This window comes from Spinacia oleracea, chromosome 4 (genome assembly GCF_020520425.1).
Source record: "Spinacia oleracea cultivar Varoflay chromosome 4, BTI_SOV_V1, whole genome shotgun sequence".
Classification (NCBI taxonomy): Eukaryota; Viridiplantae; Streptophyta; class Magnoliopsida; order Caryophyllales; family Amaranthaceae; genus Spinacia; species Spinacia oleracea.
The window spans coordinates 28557301-28575701 of NC_079490.1; the positions used below are offsets into that span (position 1 = coordinate 28557301).

At 34.8% G+C, this 18401-nt stretch overlaps 1 protein-coding gene across 1 annotated transcript; it reads left to right on the top strand.

The window, feature by feature from the left end:
* Positions 1 to 1932: 1932 nt before the first annotated feature.
* LOC110787819 (aspartyl protease AED1-like) lies at positions 1933 to 2892 on the top strand. Its single transcript, XM_021992464.2, has one exon. The coding sequence runs from the start codon at positions 1933 to 1935 to the stop codon at positions 2890 to 2892; it is 960 nt and encodes a 319-aa protein (XP_021848156.2).
* The last annotated feature ends 15509 nt before the right edge of the window (positions 2893 to 18401 follow it).

Below are 18401 nucleotides of genomic sequence, written 5' to 3' on the forward strand. Positions count from 1 at the left end.
TTGAGATCACTATTTTCCGAATATATTCGGTTCGGATGTTAGTTGATTTCGGTCGATTTTTCGGGTCAGTTCACTGCATTAAAATTTAAAACTCCATATAGTTGACCAAGATTAGGCCGGTCACAAAAATATCCGGATATAGGGTAGAAATTTGGGCCCCAAAGAAAATGAACTTTTGGTTCAAAATCCGACGTGACCCAAAGTTTGGGTCCAAAATATTAGGACCAAGGCTCGGCTCATATGGGCCAAAATCACAATAATACGTTGATGATTGTGGTTGTTATGGAATAGAGAGAGACAGAGAGTACACACATTTGAAACACCCCAAAATATAAGTTCTTATATTTTTTGAGGGGGAGAAAATATAAGTTATATACGAAGTATTATACATTTTACCAAAAACAATCAAGTACTCTCTCTGTCATGAAATACTCAAAACGCCTTTTTTATAAGGTCGTCGCTGATTACTTGCAACGTTTTTAATAATGAAAACTTTTATTAATATTATATCAATTTCTCACTTACTCAATGACCTACCTACATCCCTACTCCCAAAAAAAAAACATTAAAATTTTTCACTATCCCCACCCCCACTCCCATCCCTCTACCCCTTTAAAAGTTTGACACACATCCCCTACCTATATTAAAAAATTACTCCACTACCAACTAACATCTAATTAAATAATAAGTCAATTACAATGCATTAAACTCTGTGCCGGTCAAACCGTTTCGAGTATTCGGATGGAGAAAGTAAATGAAGAAGTGTTGTTCTATACTAGGTATACCATTAAAATGGTATACTAATATTCTGCATTTTCATTTAGTACCAAATCACATAGTTTAGTACAAGAAGAGAAGTTGTATTTTCTCATGTGGTACCAAACAATATAGTTTGGTAATGTGGTTTAATTTTTATTTGTTATCAAACAACATAGTTTGGTACTCACAAGTCAAGATAAATGTTATTTTTCGTGGGACAGACTCAATTTATTACATGAAATTACCATTTAGTCCTTAATATACTACAAGAAATTACTATTTTATCCTTAGTATAATATTTTAATAATATACCCAGTATAAAATCATAAAACTTCTAACCTTGTTGTGATTTTTGTGAGCATAAAACTAATAAAAGATCACTTAGAAATTCAATATATCGGTGATTTCTTTCCTTTTACTTTGAAGAGTTTCACACTTTCACCTAGTTGATTTCTTTCCTTTTAGCTTGAAGAGTCTCATGTAGTTGATTTCTTTCCTTTTTTATTATTATTTTGCATAGTTTCATGTAACATACTAAGTACGACTTCAGTTAATTAATAGTCATACCACATGAAGCGAGACTAGATGTTGATTTCTTTCTATTTACTTTGCATATTTTTACCGACCCTCTCTCTATATATTGTTACATCACTTACATATATGTTACACTCCATAATACATCCACTCCAATTAAGAAGCTAGAAAATGGCTTCAGCCATCCTTATTATTTTCTTACACATGTTATTCACCTCCATGTTATTCACTAAAACCAACACATTCTCCTTACCCATGATCCCTTTAGATTCACCCCGTTTCCAAATTTTACCTCAAAGTTTAACCACCCAAGAACGCTATCAATTCCTGAAGAATATTTCTATGGCACGAGCATCATCATACTTGCCAAGAAGGGACTCAAATTCAAGTACAAACGTAATTGAAGCAACCGCATATCGGATGCTAAGCAACTATTACGCAACCGAACTCTTCTTTGGCACGGGCCAACTCGTCAACCCGTACGTGCTCTTAGACACTGGTGATGATAAGACTTGGATCCAATGCATTGAATGCAACCCATGTTTTGAGATCAAAGGTCCTAACATTAATGCCTCAGCCTCAGTATCTTATCAATTATTAAGTGTAGATGATCCACGATGCAACCCTAGATTACCATATATGTGGGCGTGTGGTTTTAAAAGCGTATATGGAGGAGGTGCCTCTACATTTGGTCTTATGGGGACTGATACATTTCTTTTCATAAACGCACAAACCAAAAAACCCGACTTTTTCTTTGCTGTAGCATTTGGGTGCGGGCTCAAAAACCAAAATTTCGATTTCGGTTTAAACACGGGTCCGAATAATCTTATATCCGGGATATTTGGACTTGCACCCGGTCCACAATCATTCCTAAACCAATTAGACGGTATAACCCAAGGTCGATTTTCGTACTGCTTAACATCTTGGGTTGAGCCGGATCTTGGTATGTCTACTATCCATTTTGGCCCAAGTGCACAATTAGATGGGCCTAATGTCCAAGAAATTCACATGAATGCAAAAGACAGATACCATCTATTCTTGCGTGGTATTAGTGTGGATGGAAAAAGACTTCCTATTCACCCATCTATATGTACATTAGACCAAAGTCAAGGAATTGTTACTAAAGGATTTTTCATTGACTCTGGTGCACCATATACACTACTACCTACATCTGCATATCAACCATTGAGGGCAGCCATTGTTGATTACTTTTCGAGGTACGGTTGGCGAGCGATCGGGCAACGGGTTTTCGATCTTTGCTATTTGACAGGACCTAGAGGAAGCCAAACTTTTCCAAGTGTTGTATTTCATTTTGCAGGTACTGGGATTGGGGCAAGGGAGGTTGATTGGGTTATGGACAAGGATAATATGTTTGTTAAGATTGATAGTGGTGGTGATGGGTTTTGTATGGTGGTAGGCCAAGTTCCTGACCCGGGACCTTGCCTTTTTGGAGCATACCAACAAGCAAATTTTAGGATCTTGTATGATGTTAAGAATTGGATTTTGAGGTTTGCTCCTGATAAATGCCAAGAGAATCGTCCCTTATATGATCGTTCCGACATGATACGTTACGCCCAAAAAGGCGCACCTTCTACCTAAAGGATTAGGAAAATTTTCTATGTATAATCGGTTGTATTGAGCACTCACATATTTTCTCTTTTTACGGCCAAGTAAGAAAATGAATAAACAAATAGCTATGGTTGCGGTTATACTATAAACACTACTGGCCTGTTCGTGAACCTAGATTTCTTTTGAAATTTTGGATTTGGCCCTATTCACTTGTTTGAAAACCCTTAGAATTTGGATTTGGATTTGGATTTGGGTCAAATCCATTCCTTAAAGAAATAAGACTATTTTTAAGAATTTGAATTCCATTTAAAAAGTTGTCATTTTCAATTCCATGTATCTTTGTTTCACGGCTCTCACCTGGTCACCCCTCTCCTTCCTCGCCCGTTTTCCTAACAACTTGTTTTCTCTCTCCTCTCCTAAACCCACCACCTCAACCACAACTCCACCACCTCTCTTTCTTCTCTTGCAATCAACCACCGGTTCACAGCAACCACCTCCATCATCACTACCACCAACCCCCATAATCACCCCATCCACCTTCATAAGAGTCGCCTCCTCTCACCACCTCCACCATTGCATTCACGATGACCACCGGTCTCCATAATCACCCCATCCACCTTCGTAAGAGTTGCCTCCTCCCTACGATCGTCGGCATATTATTCTGTCATATCCTTCTAGTAATTTCTTTGTATTTCTCTCTCCTGTTCTTCACATGAGAGTGTTAGATATTATGAAGACCCGTGAATTGGAGTGTTGTCGTCATTGATTAAATATATATAGTGGCTACAACATTAGTCATAATTGTATTAGGAAACCTAATGCGACTAGAATTGTATTGTACATAACATATCCTAAGAGATTCTATCTCTATCACACCCCATCAGTCATAGTGGGAGGAGGTCGTACGCTAAGACTGTTGTTAAAGTCTAAAAATAATTGGCGTGGTAGGCCTTTCGTGAAGATGTCTACAAACTGGTATCGGGAAGGAACATGGAGCACCCGTACTTGACACAACGCCACTTTTTAATGGATGTCCATTTCGACATGCTTGCTCCGTTGGTGTTGTACTGGGTTGCGAATAAGATAAATTGCACTGACATTATCACAATAAACAATAGTGGCTTTTCGAAGAGGACAATGTAGCTCAAGTAAGAGATTACGTAACTTAACCAACATGCCTCAACAATAACATTTGTGACGCCTCTTTATTCTGATTCTGCACTAGGTCTGGATAATACATGCTGACACTTAGAGAGTTTACCAGAGAGTTTATCGGTTGGCAATTGAATTTTTCGATCATTTTTTGATCGAAGCTGGAAAAATTGAATTAATTTGATAAAGACTCGTCTTCACATTGCTACACTTGATGCTTCTGATTTTGGCATTAGATTTGTAAATCTTGTCACTGACATAGAAATTAGTTGCAATTGATTTTTTTCAATTAATGTTTGGAAGAGAATCCTATTGCAAGGAGCAAATCGATGTGTTTGGGGAAACAAGGGAAATCAAATTGTTGATGTATCAGTTACAATTTAGTTGGTTATTTTTGTTGGTCTTTAGTTTTTCGCAAGGATTTTTGTTGTTGTTAAATTGTATTATAGAAGAAAAATATGGTTCAAGTATTCAATTAAGAAATTGGGATTCCATAAACAACAAGTGAATTTGAAATGATCAGTTTGAAATTCGTAGTTTTTCCCAAACATAATATTTGGAATTGAAATTCAGTATTTGAAATACAAATTTAAAATGATTGTATCCAAACACTACCGTAAGGATCTTGATCATTTTTCTAAAGTTGTTGAAGTACAATAGTTCTTCTTTTTATTAAATTCCTACAATATTTAGGTTTCCATCTACAATTCTATACCGTATTTGTTAGCGATTGATAAATTTTAGCTCATCAGAATGCTGATTTCTTTTACTTGGTTCTTTGAATTTGGTTGAAGTTTATCTATAATGTACGTTCCTTAAATCCACATGGAACAAATAATATACACATCAGAAATGTTGAGGCATTTAGTCTCAAATATCTATACTAATATTTTAAAACATAATTTTTTATTTGTCACGTGTCATCTTCTTACTTTTCTATATTTTCCTATTTCTTTTTAATTGTTTAACCGTGAAATTCTAATTTTATAACTTTCAATCAAGGAATTTTTTTCCCTCCTTAACCACTGCAACACAATCATATTCTATACTTATTGAGTGCTGAATGTGTATATATGCTTTGTATATTTTTTCTTTTTACACATTTTCAGGTTTTTTTTTCTTTCTTCGGGGGTGGCACATGCCCCCCGGGCCCAACATGGGTCCGCCAATGATTACGGGTTATATCGACCTGATGCACAAGTCAAATCTAGATATTTTTAAGCCCATTTTTAATAAGAGGAAGATGGCCAGTGGGTCGGGTCTGACCCATCCCATAGTGGTTCACGTGGGTTGGACTCACTTATTACCCATGACATAACCCGCACAACCTGGATGGTTTTCTTGATGTGTTGTGGGTCGAGTTTTTTCAACACAACCCATTTCGACTCACCCCATCGGACCCGACACAACCCACCACGGCACACCCAACCTACCCAACCCAACACACGAACCCAACCCACCTAACCATGTGACCCATCATCCTAATTTAAACTATATTTTATGTTTAAAATGCTCTAAATTTTAATTTTATTGTGTAAATATATATTAACCACATTTTTGTGAGTATGTGTGTATAACATAAAAATTCAATAATTTAAGTTCATATAAATTTTTTAACTTTTTAACGTTTAAGTAATCGTCCAAACCCACCTTACACAAGTAATCGAATTGAACTATTAACTATGTAAATCCAACTCGATATATGAAGATTTATTTTATGTTCTATTTATATAAAATAATTTGGAGACAAAGTAATATAAAGTCTAAATTTTTTTTTTATCAAACATGAAGTTACGGAATAATATAGTGATCTGACTTTATCGCGAACTCGAGACTCACTCGATTAATAGAACGAACATAAGATTAAAAACTTAACTCGATCTACACTTGAACCGCAAACCCAATCCGTAATTGACTCGAGTCCGAGGTACGTATTATCCGAACTTGACTCGAACCCGAGACTCACCGACCCATATTCGACCTGAAATCCGAGACTTAGCCGATCTGGACATGACCTGTACCCGAAGTAAATTGATCAAATTGTATCATAATCCGACATACACCCAAGCTAAACTCAATCTGAACCAAATTAAACCGATAAAATACGATTATAAACCCAAACAGTTTTAACTAAACCCGAGATTGAACCGAAACGAAGTTATCCGAACCGAAACCGAGTTCAATCTGAAACAATTTATGACCTGACCTCACCCGAACTAAAGTTATCCGAACCAATCCGATTTGACCCGAATAGAAATATTGACCCAACAATAATCGATTTCAAAATGACCCGAACCGTTTATAACCGATCCGATGACCCGATTGACAGCCCTAGTTATGGACCTATTGGACCCCGGACGGGTCCAAATGGGCCCCTATTATTTTCCAATTTATTTTTGTTAAACTGATATTGAGTTAATTAATTGCACTTAAAATAGTTAACATATATGTAATTAACTTACAATAATGATAATTAATTAAAATACCTTTGGATTAGTGGTTGCTTGATTATCATTTTACACAGACAATTTGGGTTCGAATCCTCATCAGAGGACATTAATTACAATTTTTTTTTATTTGTTATTCGTTGATCCTCTAAATACTTCATTTTTTTTTGTTTTTCCCTTTGTAAGTCGTTTTTTCTTCATCACTTCTTATTGTTTTTGTTTCTATAATGATTCATATTTTGCTTTATAAAAACAAAAAAAAAAAAATAGTAGTGTTATTTTTACTTCAAATTTTTTTTGGAATTTTCATAAGATATACTTCTAATAATGCATGTAATACTTCGCTTTTATAAACTTATAGTTGCTTGTTACTTTGAACTTTTTAGAGGTCTAATTAATTACTTCGTATATAGATTTATAATGCCGCACAAGTGTCTTTGTGTACTACTTGTTCGGTGACAATCATTGTAATAAAATAAATCTCCTTAAAAGTATGAAAAACTCATTTTTTTCATTTTAAATTGAAATCGCGCCAAACTTTTGTTGTAATTTGGACTAGGTATTGAGTTTTACTGTTATGAAAACCAAAAATTATAGTTCTTAAATTCTCCACAAATTTTATTACGTCGTTTATAATATTTCGACTATTTACCTTTCAACTTTAACCCACTAAAAGGAAAGAAAATCATAATTTTTTTTAGACCCTCCGTATATAAATTTTTGGATCCGTCCCTGAGATGGAGTATAATGGTATGACATAAGCATCAAATTAAATTGACTTTTAAGGCTTAAAAATACCTTTGGTTGCGGGTTGCCATCAGTGGCGGAGCCAGGATTTCACGGATGGTGGGTCACCATTCTACGCCGCTCACCGTACAATCATTAATTAATGTATAAACTAGTTTTTAGGCTCGGGCGATGCCCCGATTTACTGTATTAGTAACATTTATATTATTCTTACTTCGTATTTAAAAATATTATTAATTAGTTCCTTTTTATTACTTTTATTAGTATATTTTTTTACAATGATAGCATGCAATGTGTTATAGCTCGATGGTAAACACTTCAGTGTTTAAACGTGAGGTCGCGGGTTTGAGTCTTATACATGCTATATTTTTAAATATATGAAAATTACGTGAAATGAAATAATCACAAGCAGGGCGCCACGTGGCACATAAACTTATTTGGAAACGCCTTTTAATAGATAGTATAGATTAAAAAAAAAAGACTTAAAAAATATTCTTCCTTTAAACTAAAAAAAAACTAAACAAGTCATAATTACAAACAACTAGAAATAGGGATGGTGAGGCGCTTTTTTAAGAAAAAAAACTAGAAATATCCTGTGTTTTCCTCTTTTTCATTCTGAAAATTAAGTCACAATTACAAACAAGTACTTAACATTGAAATAATATATAAATCCTAAATCAACAAATTCCTAATTCAACTATTTAAATATCAAAATCAACAAATTCCTAATTTCTCAACAATTCAATTCAACTCAACAATTCAACAATTCAACAATTCCTCAGCAATTCAATTCAATTCAACAATTCAATTCCTCACAAATTCAATTCAATTCCTAATTCGTCAACAATTCAATTCAATTCAACAATTCAATTCCTCACAAATTCCCAAATATCACAATTCACAAACAATATGTAAATATCACAAATTCACAAATATCACAATTCATAAATTATCAACCTATTACAATTTATAAATTCATAAATTCACAAATCACAATTCAATTATTATCAATAGTTTAAAATTTATATGTTTAATAGTTAAAATTTTAATGTTTAATAATTAAAATTAATACAATTATACGATTTATACCTCACGAGTTGAATCGAGTTTCGGCTCGACGGGCGACGGCTCCTCCTCGAGTCACCGTGCTCGGAAATGATGAAAACGGTGCGTCGTTGCTCGACTAGTCGGCTGGTCCTCCTCTTCCTCGGTGCTCAACACTGCCTCGAGGCCCTAGACTGCTCGATGCTCGGTTCCTCTTCCCCGCAACCACGGTGACTCGATTCTGCTACTGATCTGGGTTCGGTGGTCGGATGACATGGTGAGTGGTGGTTGCGGCCTGCGTCGAAGAGAGAGAGAGAGAAGGTTTTTAGGTTTTGGGCTTTAGGTTTCACTTGGCTACGTTCCAGAGACTCAGAGAGAGAGAAAGAGCGCCGTTTTTGGGTTTCATTTTGGTTTTCAATTTTTTTTTTTAAATATTAGTGGGTCACGTGACCTAGGTTGCCTAAGCCTAGGTCCGCCACTGGTTGCCATGGACTGACTAGGTTGGGACGGGGCTGGGCTATGTTGGAGTAGGCCGTAGTTGCTGGACTATGACTGAGTCTGTGTTAGTGAAAATTGAAAAGGATTCCATCTTGATTTAAATGAACTTTGGACGTGTGTTACCTTATTATTCCTGTACTTTTAAAATGTCTAACCCGTTAAATCACGCTGGATCAACTATTGCCACCTTATATAGGTGTCGATTCGAACAAAAGGTTCGAGTTCGGTTTGGATTCGGTTCATCGGTCCGGGTTGAAACGGGTTCATTTGGTTATTGGGTCAGATCGGGTCGGGTTGAAAAGTTAATGGTTTGGTTCGGGTTCGGGTTGGTTGACACATGTTCATATCGGGTTGGGTTCATGTTGGTTCGGGTTAATATTGGGTCGGATTCATGTCGATTCAGGTCATATTCGGTTGGGTTGTAAACGGGTTTATTCGGGTTGTATCGGGTCGGATTCATGTTGGATCGGACTCATATCGGATAGGGTCAGGTCGGTTCGGGTTGGAGCATATCGGGTTTTAAAAGGGTTTAGCCGGGTTGTAACAGGTTCATATCATACCGGGTCGGGTCATGTTTGGTCAGGTCAATTTGGATACAAATTATAAACAATACCGGGTTAGTACTGAAATCACAATTTCAATACGTTTATATTATGATATGGATGTCTTGATGAAAAGACAACAGCGATAACTAAATTTTAAAAGTGTTAAAATTTTAAGAACATTAGAGTTAGTGAGTATATAGTATACGACTTAGTTTTATCATAGATAACGATGAATTAATGACTAATAGAATTTATCACTTTGTATTCATGAAGCATTTATTGATGAATTAATAACTAATACTGTTATAATTAATAATCGATAATGAATATTTAATCAATTTGCAAAGTTTGTAAATATAAGTTTATCATACATTCATAATGGTTTAAACAACAACGAGAGAACATGTTCAACAACGAAGTTAGACAAACAAGTTCAATTGTTAATAAATTAAGTCGATTCAGTTAAAACAACATGTATCTTGAAATAGTTCGGGTTGTAAACGGGTTACCGGTTGTAAACGGTTAGGGTGGAACAGTTTGGGTTGTAAACGGGTCCGGGTTGAAACAATTCGGGTTGTAAACGTTCCGGGTTGAAACGGTTCGGGTTGTAAACGGGTTTTTCGCGGGATTAAACAGTTCGGATTGAAATAAATTGGGTCATTAGCGATTTTCGGGTCCATTCGGTTCGGGTAGAAACGATTCCGGTTGCAGCATGACGGTTTGTTATCGAGTTCGGATCTTAATCGGGTTAATATTATCGAGACGGTTCGGGTTGAATATTATCGGATCGGATCGGATTTCGAGTTTCAGCTCACAGGACTTAACGGTTCGAATTCTTAACAATCGGATTAAACCAACGGGTTCAACGGTTCGGGTTGAGAATTAACAGCTCCACGGGTACCGCCTTATTAACGTACCTTTGTTCCAAATTCCCAATTCCCAATTCCCAATTCCCAATTCCCATTTCCCAAACTAGAGTAATTCCTAAACAAGTCAGCCGATTAACAAGAAACGTTAATCTGGTGGCATAGATGGAGATAGTAGGTGAAATAAGGGCACTTGTGTCATTCAACTTCGGCTGGCGTGAAGTTGGCGTTAACAAACGTTAACGTTGCTCCTAGAAACGTCCGTTAACTGTTTGTAACAATTTTCTACAGTACCCAAGTGAAATGGGCGGTTAATCCCAAAATAAAGGTTAGGTGCCAAAACATAAATTCTAAAAACTTCCTCCTTCCTCTTCCATTTCTCCATTTCTTTCTCTGTCTAGAACCTGAAGATCCAATTCAATACCTTGCAGTCCGAGTTCGAGAATTTCAAATGCGATCCGGTAATTGAATAATTTCTTGCCTTTTGTATAGTAAATTATATATTAACTGTTGTTATATGTTGTTATTGTAGCGAATTTTCACGATTTGGGTTGAAAAAATTAGACGAATTGCTTTGATAAAGTGGAAATATTGTGTAATTAAAATGCCAATATAGATATGGTTGTTGTCATTGGTTAGTGAATTTAGTTCAATTTAGCTAGGTTCATAGTTGTTTAGTGTTTGAGGTTATAAAAATGCAAAAGAACCTCATTCAGATGAATCTGTCACTGTTAAAGGTGGGCAATTAGTCGGTTGATTAGAAGTTATTAGTAGGAAATTAAAAAGGTCGAGTGTGTTCCAATTAGTTAAAGTCTATTTCCGGTGCAATGAATTTTTTTGGAAAAGATGAGTAATGTGAAATTTTTGAAGCTGAGTAGATCTAGAAAACGCGCTTACATGACGTTACATTCGGATGAAGAAGGTTGTAGTGTAATGGATAGCAGTTCAAAAAGTGAGCAAGATGACAGTGAAGATGAGGATTTCAAGGCTGATGGATATAAAGACGTAGATGATGAGGATGTGGTTGTACAGTCGGAGGTGATTGTTGGTAACAATGTAAAAAGGAAGAGGGGGCGACCAAAGGTATGTATTAATACATTTTCAATTAAATGAGAAACTTATATACTGATTGTATTGTGTAGTTGATGATATTATTACGTTTCCAGGGGGCGAAGAACAAAGATCCGATGACAACCAGAAAGAGAGGTGGCGTCGAGAAAGTCACTCTACACACACGAGTATTCAAGGTCTATGCTTAAAAATTATATTGATGTGTTGATTGTTAGTGAAGATTGAGCTCGCTTTTAATGATATTAGATGATAATACATGTCCTAATGTTATCGTTTAATTAATGATGGTGTAGGACAATAGTTTGACTAAGGGTGGTGAAGTAAAGGAAGCCCGGGAGGTGTTGAAAGTCCTACATCGTGAATTCAAAGGACGGGTATGAAATACCATTTATTATATTATAGGAGTACAATTGGTACTTTATTCATTTGTAAAACGTATGCTTGTTTGAAATTGCCATTATATGTGTAATTTATGGTTGTGCATAATTGTTATTATCTGTTGAATGTATGGTTGATTGATATTGGCAATATATGTTGAAAGGTCTGATTGTGTGATATTGTCTCTATCTGTTGTTAGTTTTATGGTATGAAATTTCCAATTATTGTTGATTGTATGACTATATCAAAGATTGTGTGAAATTGTCATTATCTGTTGTTAGTTTGATGGTATGAAAAATCTAATTTATGTTGATTGTATGATGATATCTAATTGGCACTATTTGTCGAATGTAGAGGGATTTTATCCCTTTTGTAGTAAAAGATATCATCTATATGAAGTTTTGGTCTCCAAAATTGAAATGAGTTTATATATTGGCAAACACATACTACATCGGACGTATTGATATTAAAAGAATAGAAATGATATTTGTTACAGACGGCAACCATCAATTGCAAAGTTGAAGCATTTGGAAGAATAATACACAGGTTTTGGTATGACATACTTCGTCCGTTCTTGTGTTACAACATACTTCGTCCGTTCTTTTTGGTATGACACAAATATTTAGGGACATTTGCCAATGTACGATTTCAAACATTAACATATGTAATTGTGTCATGTAAATAAGAACAGATACAATATGAATAGTGTCTAAAACCTCATTGTGTCATGTAAATAAGAACAGATACAATATTTCATAAGAAACACTAGGAAACATAAAAAAGGAAAACAAAAACTGCATACATATTACTCGTGTTACAACATAATTCATAAGTAATTACATACGTTACTAGGATTACATAAATAATTGCATACATATTACTTGTGTTACAAAATAATCCGTAAGAAGTAATAGGTAATTACATAAAAAAGGAAACCAAAAACTTACAGATTAAGCAATTTGTAATGAGTGCAACACGCATTTTGGTAAAAAAGATATTGTAAAGATAGTTTACATTGTAGTAGTTGATGTGACATCTCAATGCACAAAAACCAAAAAGATTTATCTCAGTGATTGAGATAGAATTATAATTTAACAAACCTAAATAATATCTACTTATGTTTAACCCAAAATAGATATCATGGGTCATGAAGCATTGGTTGTCTCACATAAAAAACTCAAACATAATGGGCCGAGCTTGCATAGAGCTGGATCCAAGCAGATAAAAATGGCTATACATTGTCGAAGGAACAAATCCTTTTCCAGAACCGGCCCATTTGGCAGTACAAAAAATTTAGCAGACACTTCATCCGTAGACATGTAAAACGGGTAGGTCGGGTCTGGTTGTAAAAAATTATTTTCGGGTTCGGGTTAGATCGATTCGGTAACAATCGGGTTCGGGGTTTCAATTGCTTGTTCAAAACCCAAAAATTACGGGTTCGGGACGACCATAAAATGTCTTAAAATTCAAATTTAAATCATATTACACACATTAATAGTAAAAACAATGTGTTTATTTCACCAAATTTGGTATTAGAATGTTAAAGAAGTGTCACAATACCATCTTTACTGTGCAAATGTAATTAAAATTTTAAATTTATTTAAAAACACAGATAGTGCTATACATTGTATTGGTAATGGGCATCAAATCATCAACAATAACAATTTGTAATGAGTAATGTATTTGGGAGGGGGGGGGGGGCAAGACTTAACCAAATATCTGACAGCCGTATAGCATTTATTGCCCAACTTTTTATTTTTATTTTTTATCAAATGCTTTTACCCAAGTACACATATTTATAAATCAATGATAACGCATATTTAACCAATTTGTCCCCTAATTAGATTAAATGTTCACACATGACCAATGACCTGAAATTATCTTATTTTTAATCCAGTGATAAGTACCAAATTAGGAAATCACGTTCATTGTCTACTTTAAACTGCATACGGTTTAAGCTGTGTAATTCAATTAATTCGGGTAAGACTCTGTTTATACAAATTGGTCGGGATACTACATATACAAATGTCCTTATTTGAGAATTTTAAATAGGTAATCGGGTTATATATTGACGTGTTGCCCACTTAGGAATTCAAGTTAAATGCCAATGGTAAACTTGAATTCCTGTTATTAACCGAGTTAAATTTGTTTCGGCGGGTTACTTAGAGAAATTGGTCAATTAGCTATAAACCTGTCCTTGTATGATATATCCACTTAGGGAAATTGGTCAGTAAACTATAGACCTGTCCTTGTTTGAGAAATTCACTTAGGGAAATTGGTCGGCAAACTAAAGAGCTCTCCTTGTTTGAGAAATTCACTTACGGAAAGTGGTCGGCAAACTATAGACATGTCCTTGTTTGAGAAATTCACTTACGGAAATCGGTCGGTAAACTATAAACTTGTCATTTTTTGAGAAATTCATTTAGGGAACTCGGTCGGTAAACTATAGACATGTCCTTGTTTGAGGAATTAAATTAGGGAAATAGGTCGTTACACTATAGACCTGTCCTTGTTTGAGGAATTCAATTAAGGAAAAAAGGTCGTTAAACTATAGACAGGTTCTTGTTTGTGGAATTAAATTAGGGAAATTATAGGAATACCACCATTATAGGTACGTAATTATAGGCATACCACCATTCCTTGTCCTTGTTAATTAATCTTTATAAATAATTAAAGGTTTTTAAGTGTTGTCTCTTATAATGGTCATATAATAATCATAAGGGTGAGTTATACCACCGGCTACGATTGTTATCACTAAGCTGACAGCGCTTGAGATTTAAGCAAAAAATAATACACTTTGAACAACGTAGTCACCCTAGTCTACCTACTCATTAACGGAACTCATTAAACAAATCAGACTATCTTAAAATAAATTATAATTATTTTGATGTAAAATAATTGAGTGTTAATAAGTTGCCACGTGTACCCCCCGTGACCTTCCACTTTATATAATTCCTAACTCCTTTCACACTTTGCACTCCGCTCCACTTCCCCCCCTTTCTAACTCCACTCCTAAGTAATTTTGAGATAATTAAAGACTAAACAAAATGGCCTATCATGGTCGGAACTCCGCCATGATTTCCTCCACGGTTGGTGTAATAGCCCCGCCCAACAATTCAGATCAAATCATAGAACATAAGTTCTGATCAAATCATAACTTATAAAATAAGTTCAGATCATATTAGATCATACTAGAGCGCACATAACATATCAGATCACATAACAACAGATCAAAGCATACCATACCAATCCATATCAGATCACATTATACGGGGTTCGGGGCGTTACTCACTCACAATAATGTGATATTAATTTTCATTCCATGTCATTGTTGGAGAATTTATAGCCACTCTTTTACCATTTGTTATCCGACCATCCTTTGTCACACCAAAAATCATTAATTAACGTGCAAATAGTAAGCGTAAAGATCATTAAGGAAACGAGGTAATATATACCTAGCTAGTATTTTTTAAATTACATACACAAATTAAATTCATCAAAAATGAATTCATAATTCTTTTATATCATAAGTTCACAATTTATTTACAAATTAGAAAATAACATTTAATAGTTGTCAACACCATCTTTTAGTAATTTATAATGCTATCAGATATATATTGAAGATGATCCAATAATGTATGTATAGAATTAAATACTTTAGAGTAATAGTCATATACTTTTTAAAACGTAAATATATCCTTGTAAATAAAAATATAATCAATAGTATATTTGATGAATCTATAGTATAGTTAATAAATCACTAGTATATGTAATGAATCTAAATGAATCTAAATCACTAGTATGTTTCCTGCTCGTTCATTATAATATATAGATAATATACATAGTTAGATTCTAGAGTATTTGTCAATTAGTTTGCCTAATTAACATTATGAACTAAATAAACAATACTTTATAACATGTACTAGTGTAGTGATCATATCAAATATTATCCACAAACATAAAGAGATTTGGATGTGAGAGGGTGCATGACCCGGATACATGTTAAACGGTCTAAGTAGAAGTCGTCAAAGAGCTACAAGGATCTAAGCATTTTGAGTTTGGATGATAATGTATTTATACTTTACTCATTTAATAACGAAATATTTTATAACAAACTCTCCATTTCAAACACTACGTCAGACCGGTAGAGCACTATTTTATGGTAACCGATTATTTAATTTTGAACTGTACCCATGACACTATAATACGTTTAATTTTGGTAAGGAATTTATTATTTTTGAACCCTTACCCACAAGGCCACAACACTATAAATAATTAGGTAAATTTTTTTAACCCAAATGATCATAAGTCATTTATTCCGGATTTAATAGAATATTTGCTTTGTTCGTAAAGGCGCGTTAACACTCGTGTCAGGAAAAACGAGTAGTATCAATTGTTCCCTAAATTAAATATTTCATTAACAATAGCACAATGAAGCGTGTACAACACACTTTCGTCAACTCAAAACCCTTTAAATAAAGTATGGTACAATTATTGCAATTCTACCCTTTTCTATCTAACAACTAAAAATTCACAATAAATGATCTAGCACTTTACTATCTCCCCTAAAAATTACCAAAAAAGCACCTTTACTTTGAAGGAAATATGTCCTTCACCCAGGTGTATTAAGTCTAATACCAAGGTTCAGATTAATTGCGAACAATTCATTCAGTGAGATCAAGTGATCGGAACAGCTAGTTGGAGCAATGCTTCCGATCAGTGAGTTCTAATGGATATTGAACTCACAACTTACTCTTGACTGAACCTACAAGGTCACACCAATGACACGTAACAGATCAACGGATTAAATGAATCGGAAATTCATTTAATAGCTTTTCGGGAATTAGTTTGGAAAACGTATTATACGATACGACCTTGCATCGTAATCATATATCGTATCGCGAATATTCGTAAGCTAGGCGAAACGAATAAATTGTATCGTACGACGGTGATTCGTCGTATACGAAACGATAAATAATATATCGGAAATATATTAAACGCGGATACGAGGAGCGGCCCACGAGCCGAGTGCACGAAGCACTCAAGGCCCATGGGCGCGCGCGCTAGGCAAGCAAGCAAGGCGACATAGCAGCGCTGACCCATGGCCGAGCAGTTGTGTGGGCGCTTCGAATATAAGTTTGCTTAATATGTGCTTTATACATGTTTCCTGGCTTTGGGGATTGTTTCCGCACATGTTATTATGTTTAACTGTATTCCCCTACAGTGGTATCAGAGCCTTATGTATTCAAAGCATGAATTAGCATGATTTATTGTTTTTGCATCTGTCGAAAATTTTGAATTTTTTGTTGAATTTTCGGAATATTTACGAATTATTGGATGAATTGCGTAATAATCAGGTCCGAAATCAAAAATATTCGTTTTTCGAGTTTTAAAACCCTAATATGATTTAAAAGGATTTTCAAAGATCAACTCATGAGAACAGAATTGCAAAAACAGGCCTCGAAGTGTCGTTTTTTGGGCGTTTTTGTTAATTTTTTTCATTAAAAATTAAAAGTGTCGGACAGTAATTCAATTAAAAGGTCAACTTAATCTACTCGGAATTGCTTGAAATTTTGACACAATGTTTCTGAGTATATTCTTGATCTACGGTAAAATGTTCAGATTTTTCCGATAAGTATAAAACCTAATTTTTACTTTCCCCAATTCGTAAAATTTGGAACCCTAATTGAATTTTAATTAATTTTGGTTCAATAATTTGGTTAATTGGGAAAGGGGATATAATTTCATGGGTCAGTGGCTAATTTTAAAAATTATTGGATTAAAATTTTGAATGGTTTCGTTAATTTTAATCGCACTTAAACCAAATTATTAAAAATCTGAAATTTAAATGTTAATGAACGATTTAAAGCTTCAGATTTTATTAATTAAAAGTTCAAACTTTAATGTTGATTCGTTCGTTCTTAAAACTTTGAATAATGTTAGCCTTTGATTTAATATTTTACGAAATTGGATTGTCGTTAAAATTTATTAAATCGTTAAAAATCGTTGTTTTTCGAAAATAAAAATTGTAACTTTTTGAAAAATAAAATTAATGCAAGTTCGTGAAATTAAATTAAATTTTAATTGAGTTGGTCCGTATCACGAACCAAAGGCACGAACACAAGTATGGTGGACGTATGGCTCGTCGAGCCATACTGGGCTGTTGTGCTTTGGACGAGCCGCAGCGACACGGGCAGCAGCAAGCGTGCTGCGTGCCTCGTGCGCGCTGGGCGAGGAAAGGGGCAGGCGGTTGCTTGCAAGGGGCTGCGACGAAGAAAGGCACAAGGCCCTGCGACAACACGCAGCGCAGGGGCAGCGATGGCTGCGGGCACGCGCGCGCGCGAGGGCCTGGGGTGTGCGAGCTTGCTCGTCGCCTCGTAGGCCAACGCAAGGGCATTGGGATGGGCGCAAGCGTAGCCCAACTACGTAATTGAACTTTTTCGTTGAAAATTGTTTATTTCGTTGGGCTTCGCATATTTGCATTAATTTGGGCTAACGGGATATTTAATTTGATATTTTATTTGCTTGGGCCGGGCCGCGAGTTTTAATTTAATATTTCATAATTAATTATCCGGAATAATTATTGGTTTGAGTGGGAGCCACTAAATGAAATTAAAATGAAATAATTATTATATTTTTTAATTATTTTCGTAGGTCGCATTATTTTAATTAAATTCAATTTTAATTAGAATAAAGTCTAAGGATTAATAATTTGGAAATTGATTAATCTTTTAGGACGCGTTTATGTGAACGTGAATTTTAATTAATTCACGTAAATACTTGCATATTTA